The sequence below is a fragment of the Chinchilla lanigera genome, unplaced genomic scaffold (assembly GCF_000276665.1).
Source record: "Chinchilla lanigera isolate Chin_1 unplaced genomic scaffold, ChiLan1.0 scaffold00066, whole genome shotgun sequence".
Classification (NCBI taxonomy): Eukaryota; Metazoa; Chordata; class Mammalia; order Rodentia; family Chinchillidae; genus Chinchilla; species Chinchilla lanigera.
The window spans coordinates 12,381,866-12,389,521 of NW_004955467.1; the positions used below are offsets into that span (position 1 = coordinate 12,381,866).

Consider the following 7,656-nt stretch of genomic DNA (forward strand, 5'->3'; position numbering starts at 1 on the left):
AGGATATACACAGGAAGTACACAGTCTGAAAAGGAAGTTCATAGTCTGAAAGTGAAAGGATACAAAACAATACACCATTCAACCAGAGCCTGAAAAAGAGCAAGAATAACTATCTTTTTCAGATACAGCAGACTCCAAGCAAAAACTGATCAGAAGAGACAAAAAGGGCCACTATATATTGTTAAAGGGAACAAAATAATAGGAAGACATAGTAATTATATCTATGCACCATTTGGTCAGTGCACCCAACTTTATAAAACAAAAACTACTACTTAAAAGGACAGATAGACACCAATAGGGTCATAGTACCTTTTTTTCTATTTACTTAGCTGCTCATCCCACCAGGTGTGTTTACTTTTTTGGACTTACTGGCATTGTTGGCTTCACTGTCTCTTTCTAGGACATCCTTGAGAGTTTTTGTAGTGCTTATTTGGCGGTCAGGATTTTCTTGAGGTGCTCCTTGTCGTGGGTATGCTTTACTTCTCTGTCAATTTTGAAGAAAAGTTTTGCAGGATACATAAGTTGGGGTTAGAAATTGTTATCATCTGGGGCTTGACACACTTCACTCCAAGTCCTCCTGGACTTTAAGGTCTGTGTACAGAAGTCTGCTGTAATTCTAATGGGTTTGTTTACCTTTATATGTGATTCACTGCCTTTCTCTCACAGCTTTTCAGATTTTATCCCTGATATATATAACGCTGCACAGAGATTATTTTTCACTTGTGGTTATTTGGGGCTCTACATGCCTCACTTATTTGTATGTTTATTTCTCTCCCTGTATTTAGAGAGTTTTCTGCCATTACTCCTATGAACAGGTTTTTTGTTGTTGTTTTATTTTGTTTTGTCTTTTTGAGACAGGGTTTCACTATGTAGTTCAGGCTGGTCTTGAACTCACTTTGTAACCCAGTCTGGCCTTGAACTCTTGGAGATTCTCCTACCTCTCCTACCTCGGCCTGAGTGCTGAGATTACAGGCATGCACCACCACACCTAGCTTATGAACAGGTTTTTTAATGCCATTTGTGTTGTCTTCTGATTTTTCACTAATTCCAATTACTCTTAGATTAGTCTTCTTTGTGTCACCTAGCAGCTACTTCATGTTCTCCTGTTGCTTTTAAGGTGTCTTTGAGTAGGTGGTCTTTGAAGGCATTGTTATCTTCTAGTTTTGAAACTCTGTCCTCACATTGGTCACTTCTTCTGCCCATACTTTCAATATGACTTTTAATCTCTTGAATTTCTGAATGAAACCTTTTCATGGACTAATTCTTCGCTAAACTGGTCATTCATGCTTTGTGTCAACTAGCTCATTGATTTGTTCATCTTTTTATTAGTGTCTTCTTAAAGCTCCTGGATCATTTTGGCTATTACTTCCATTATCAGTTCGTTGTATCTTCTGTGATCCCACTGAGTACCTCTCTGGTCTGTTTTCTAACCTCCTCTGTTATCCTTTTGAGTAATTTGGGTGTGTGGCTTGTGCTATTCTGCCCTTTGGTACCCTCTGGATTGGCTTCAGGGAGTTGGGAGTTTGGGGAGGCATTCTGTTACCTTGTCTGCTCATGTTTCTATTGGTTTCATTTGTGCTGGTTTGTTCTGTTTTGTGCTGAGGTTTATGGATGCTTCCCGTGAAAAGACTCTGTTGCTGGTGTAGAGCTCTCTTTAGTTGCTTTCCAGTGTTGTACGTGGCCATGGCTAATTACAGTTCTTTGCCTCAGCCCCAAGATCCATTAACCTTGGTTAATTTGAGAGGGGAGGATGCAGTGTAATCAACCCAACAACTGAATTCTCTAGGAAAGTACTCTTGTATCGATAATGTCACAAAGGTAATCTGAGTGTTGATTTACAGAGAAATAGCAACAATTACACAGCCCTGAGACATAGCAAATCCACTATAGTGGCATCATCCAAGACAAACTGGATATTAATGTACAATAAGAACAAATTATGTACCATCATTTACCCAAGAGAAGATATCCACAGTTTGGAGTGAAGGAATCCACAATTAAGAGTGTAAGCATTAAGGCAACCAGGCATTGACTTACAGCTAACATGTACTAAATGAGACAGTGATGTCTCTGCTCATAGTAGAAAAGAATTCAAGAGTAACTTTACAGAGTAAAATTAACTATCAAAAGATTAATAAAGCTTTATGGTTATACTATCAAAGATATGTGGCTTGGGAATGGGGAAATGCAAGGAAATTTTGAAACCTTAAACTGTGATATAAGAAGGAGAGAGAAATAGTACAAAAGATCTAAGAAAAAGATGAAAAGATAACAGAAAAAGACAGGTAAAAAAGAAATTATATAAGGAGTAAAAATAAGAGAAAAAACTTAAAGAGATAAAAATTAAAAGGGAGAAGAAAGAAAGAAAAAAAGAAAGGAAGAAAGAAAGAAAAAGAGATATAAAGCAATAAGAAGGACAAGGGGCCGGGGATATAGCTCAGTGGTGACAACACCTGCCTGGCAAGTGCAAGATCCTGAGCTCAATTGTCGGCACCAAAAAAAAAAAGGAAGAAGGAAATTCCCCAAGGCCCAATACATTGGTGAAGAAGAAAGGAGGAAACAGAAGAAAAACACCAAAAACAAAAGTAAACTAAACTAAAAACACACAGATACTCAAAAAAATAAAAAAATGAAACAAAAACAAATACTTTCCTCTGTGATTTCAAACATATGGTTTCACTCCAGGGTCTGCAACCTGGGGGCAGTGTCCCCGTCAACACCCGTCCCTGCTCACACTGGCTGATAAAGGAAGCAGTCAGACCCCAGGTCCGTGCTGGATGAAGGCACCAGCAGGCAGTAGGATCAGGGCCAGGAAACCAGTGTTCTGACTTTCAAACCCAGAATAATTTAGGCTGAGCCTGACCTCTGGCCATGCGGCTGAGGCCTATGTCCTTTAGAACTCTGGAGTGAGTAGGAGCAAAGAAATCCCTTCTCCAAAGAACCTGTTTTATAACATAAAAATTGGGTCTTGGGTCATACACATTTTCATATTAAATTTTTTTATATTAAATTTTTTGTTATAAAAAAAAAAAATCACCAGCTTGCCAGAAGCCCTGGATTCCCTCCTCCAGTCGCTCCCTGACCCCTAACAAAGTGAAACCACATAGCATGTCCGGTCTCGCCTGGCTTCTTTCACTCCTTGTGTTCCTTAAGGCCCATGCATTTTATTACACAGAAGCACAGATTGTTCAAATCTCTCTGCCTCGCAGAATTCCACTGATTGAATGGCGACTTGCACCATTTACTCTGCTGATAATGGGTGTTTGGGTAGCTTCCAAGGTGAGGCTGTTAAGTAGTGCTGTTTGACCTCAGAGCAGCTCCCGCTAGGAAGCCCAGAGGCAGAGAGAAGGAATTTGGAGAACTCAACGTTTCTGCTGTTCCCTGAAGAGGTCTGTGGCGCCACCTGCTGGACAAAGGCACATGACATGCCCCGTTGCTCTTACCACAATTTTTCCGAGCACCGGAGAACAGCCAAGGGCTGACCCTTGACCCCACCTGGAGACCACACCCCTCTTGAGGGAAGGTGGTGTGCTGAGCCACCACCCTGGCTACCCTATAACTGTAGCTCTAATTCCAGCCCACAGTTCCTAGAGTCCTAGGCAGGCTAGGGATCCAGGATCTGCTTGGCCAAGGGACGGGGCTGGTGGGTGGATGCCACCCCAAAGGCCCCTGGCGGTAGGGCTGGCTCCTCCTTGACCTCACTGAGCTGTGATCCCTGGCAGACAGATACGCTGGTGTCCTAATGGGACAGGTTCACACGCAACCTCGAGGCCCCGCCCTGCCCAGACCTGTTCTGGATCCTGCCACTGCCCTTTCCCAAGGCCGCCACACCTTCCTCCCTTCCGACTGGGGCAGGGCCTCAACCAGGAAGGCTGGCAGGTGGAGGGCCGGGCCTGCCACAGCCGGCGATGGAAGCCGCAGTGCAGCCTGTGCTCTACCAGAAGCTGAAGCTCTGGGAGCCGAGAATGGAGTCCGGAGAAGAGGAGGAGGCGGCGGAGGAGGAGGAAGGCGAGGAAGAGACCTCAGAGCCCCTGGTCATCTACCCCAGGAGGCCCCAAGACAGCCCTCGGTGAGTCAGGGAGGGCTCTGGGCACCCCATTTCTCAGGCAAGTCCCTCTCTCTGGAGTCCTTACAGGGAGCCAGGCAGCCCATGGTTGGCTTAGCTCCAGGGACTTTCTGGATGAATGGAGCAGCCCTGGGCTGAGCGGCTCAGTCAAAGGCCTGAACAGACATTTGTACCAAGCAAGCCCCCGTCCTGTCCATGGCTCTGTCACAGGGCCCTACTCCCCACGCCCTGTGCTGGTGGCACCTGCTGGGGCCTGGCTACGCCGACTGGGCCCTGCTCCTCAGCCTGCCAAGCCCCCTCAGGTCTCCTGCTGGCCAGAGGCCCCTGCTTCTCCACCTCTGCAGACACTGCCTCAGCGCCCCAGCTCCTTCCACCCCGGGTCTTTGCCATTGCCCTGCCCGCTGCCTGGAAGCCCTCTCTCCCTGGCGAACGCAAACTCTTGCAAAATCAAAGTCTGTGGGGAAACATTCCCTGGGTTCTCTGGAGGCTCTTCTGGAGGGCTCCTAGCCCTGGCTCAGAACACCCATCTTTGCAGGAACAAGGCTGGCGGGCTGCCCGGAGCCTGGGCCCGACTGGTGGCGGCCCTGCTGCTGCTGGCAGTCAGCTGCTCCCTGGCCGTTAGGCATCTCCAAGGCAAGGGCAGCTCGGCAGGAAGCTTGGGCTCCGGGGCCCCTCCAGCCAGCGGACATGCCCATCATGCTGGCGAGTACCACCATGGTGCCATCATCAGCCCCGCAGGTGGGTTCTGGAGAGTGGAGGACCCAGGGCCCAGGGCCACAGGCCCCGCCCCATGACAGTCCCTTCCTTACTGCAGTCACTTGTTCCCACCTGGGCCAACAGCTGCTTGTCGCTGGGGGCAACGTCGTGGATGCCGGAGTTGCAGCTGCTTTGTGCCTGGCTGTAGTGCATCCTCATACCACAGGACTAGGTCAGTAACCTATGACCCTGGACAGTGACCCCAACGTGGGTCTTGGAACTCAATAGCCCTGAGCCTCAAGCTAGTGAGCAGAATGTAGGATGGGGCACTGACCAACCTACAACCCTAGGCTATGGTCTTTGAGCCTTGGTCTGTGCAATCTTTTCAGCAGGCTGGATCCCCAGCTCAGTCACTAACTTCAGTTTCAGCCCAGAGTGGTGGTACACACCTAGAATCCCAGCATTCAGGAGGCTGAGGCAGGTGGATCACTGTGGAGTTCCAGGACAGCCTGGGCTACACAGAGAGTTCAAAGCTGGCATGAACTACATAACAAGACCCTGTCTCAAAAAAAACGAACAATCTTAAGCTAGTCAGTGACCCTTCAGCTGGGCTGCGGAGTGACACTGGCCCATCCTAGCCAGTGCTCCTGACCCTTCTGTAACCTTTTCCTTCCACCAGGTGCCATGTTCTGGGGCCTTTTCTATAACAGCTCCTCAGGAAACTCAACTGCTCTGACCCCGGGAGCAGCCCAGTCCCTGGCACCCGGACTGGGGCTGCCAACCGCTCTGCCCGCCCTGCATTTGCTTCATGCCCACTTTGGCCACCTGCCCTGGCCACGCCTGCTCACGGATCCTACCATGCTGGCTCAGGAGGGCTTCACGGTGGACGCATCCCTGGCAAAGGCTCTGGCAGCCCAGGGCACAAAGGGCCTCTGTCCACTGCTCTGCCATGCTGATGGGACACCCCTGGGCCTCGGGGCCAGAGCCACCAACCCAAAACTAGCAGCTGTGCTACGCAAGGCAGCTCTCGCCCCCACCCCGGACCTTGCCAGGGATGCCCTACTGAGTGTGCTGGCCACAGACCTCGGGCTGGAGGAAACTGCGGCTGGGCCCATGCCCGCCTTGGAGCCAGCACTGCAGCTCTCCATGCCTGAGGGCATCCTGTTCACCACGCCTGCGCCTTCGGCCGGCCCAGAGCTCCTGGAACTGTTGAAGGCGGACCCACACTCCAGGGAACCCAGCCCCGGCCCCTGCCCACAGCTCCCACCAAACGCTGGGGCCCCTGTGAGCAGCATCCTGGCCACCGTGGACAGCAGCGGCTCTGTGCTCCTCCTCGCCTCCTCGCTCAACAGCTCCTTTGGCTCTGGACAACTGTCCCCAAGCACTGGGGTCCTGCTCAGCAACATGGTAGCCAGGTCTGCAACTAGTCCCTGGGCCTGCCCCCTCATTCTCCATGGCAGCCTGGATGACCCAGAGACTGACGTGTTAGGACTGGTGGCTTCGGGGACCCCCAGGGTGGCCAGAGCTGTGGCTCATGCCTTGCTTAGCCATCTAGCAGGGCCCCAAAAGCAGACCCAACATCAGCACCAGGGCCAACAAGGACCCACAGAGAAACCCGGCATCTGTGGCCAAGGGACCCTACTCCAGGTAGCAGCCCATGCAGAACATGCCCACGTCACCAGTGTCCCCAGTGGCTGCTGCCCCTTCCAGGGCTTCTAATGGCGGGGCAGGGGTCTAGCACGGACAGGGGTCTCCAGCCTGAGCAGACCCAGGAGTAACAGAGTGTATAGAGTAAACAAGGACTGTGTATCCATGTCTGGCCCAGTCCCAGCCTCCGGCCAGGTCAATTACCCCTCTTTGCAGGAGCAAGGGCTGGACCAAGGACCCGGGGCGAAACTCCAGCACCCAGGGCTAGCTCAGTCCTTCCTCACACCATCCCCACCTGATGGGGTTTCTGGCTCTTTTATCAGCCAAGGAACTTGAAGATCATAAAAAGCAACAGGGCCTGGGGCTAATTCAGATCAGCTCCAAGGAGGACTGGAGGAGGAACATGCTAGGGACACAGCGGGCAGTGCCCAGGTGACTGCTGGCATCTCCGTCTTCCTTCCCAGGCCATTCTTTCCCAATGTCCCTGAACTGGGAACAAATAAAAAGCAGGTTTCCTGGGTGCCAAGTGCCATTCTTGCTTTTTGGTTAATTTCCCATCAGCCTCTGAGGCCCTCGAAGTCAGGGCACCCCTTCTGCCCCAGGCCAGCACAGGCGACCAGCACCTGGAGAAAGGCAGGGCCTGGGCTGTGTCTTCCAGCTTCCCCCCCGCCCTGCTGCCCTTCTGCTGCTGGGGTGCCACATATGCGAGGCAAACCTCTCAACATCAAAGCAGGGCAGACGTAACTGTGAGTAGGCAGTCCCCCAAGGGTCTGGGTCAAAGGGCTGGAGCTGGGTGTGTATAATTGTGGGAGGGGGGAGGTATGGGGGCTGTATCCCAGGCCTCCCACATGCTGGGGCTCTACCACTGAGCTACACACCCAGCCATGTTTATTGTTTCATATCAGGACAAGAGTCTTGCTTAAACTGTGCACAGTGGGCTTGAACTTTACATCTCCCTACCTCGAGACTACCAAGTAGGTGGAACTACAGGCGTACACCACAGCGCCAGGCTGGGGTCTCTTTAGATACAACTCTCTAGAAAACAGCTTCTCCAATGCCAGACATGGTGGCGCATGTCTGTAATCCCAGCACTCGGGAGGCTGAGGCAGGAGGATTGCTGTGAGTTCGAGACCAGCCTGGGCTACACAGTGAGCCGAAGGCCAGCCTGAACCACATAGCAAGACCCTATCTCAAACAGAAAAAAAAAGTATAGCAGGATGGGTGTGGTGGCACAGGTCTGTAATCCC

General features: G+C 51.1%; 1 protein-coding gene across 2 annotated transcripts; it reads left to right on the forward strand.

Moving 5' to 3' along the window:
- Positions 1–3,659: 3,659 nt before the first annotated feature.
- Ggt6 (gamma-glutamyltransferase 6) lies at positions 3,660–6,941 on the forward strand. Of its 2 annotated transcripts, XM_005399682.2 has the most exons (4): positions 3,832–4,069; positions 4,602–4,804; positions 4,881–4,994; positions 5,442–6,941. In XM_005399682.2, exons 1-4 carry the CDS (start codon positions 3,909–3,911, stop codon positions 6,479–6,481), a joined length of 1,518 nt encoding a protein of 505 aa, XP_005399739.1. In that variant the 5' UTR covers positions 3,832–3,908; the 3' UTR covers positions 6,482–6,941. The 2 variants fall into 2 exon arrangements, with proteins under 2 accessions (XP_005399740.1, XP_005399739.1); XM_005399683.2 differs by lacking the exon at positions 4,602–4,804 and having other exon boundaries at positions 3,660–4,069; positions 4,907–4,994.
- The last annotated feature ends 715 nt before the right edge of the window (positions 6,942–7,656 follow it).

Bases quoted from the DNA above. Each gene is read 5' to 3' on its own strand.
- Ggt6 (XM_005399682.2), top strand. From the start codon at position 3,909: ATGGAAGCCGCAGTGCAGCCTGTGCTCTACCAGAAGCTGAAGCTCTGG. The intron at 4,070-4,601 runs GTGAGTCAGGGA...CCATCTTTGCAG, and splicing joins AGGCCCCAAGACAGCCCTCG to GAACAAGGCTGGCGGGCTGC. The intron at 4,995-5,441 runs GTCAGTAACCTA...TCCTTCCACCAG, and splicing joins TCCTCATACCACAGGACTAG to GTGCCATGTTCTGGGGCCTT.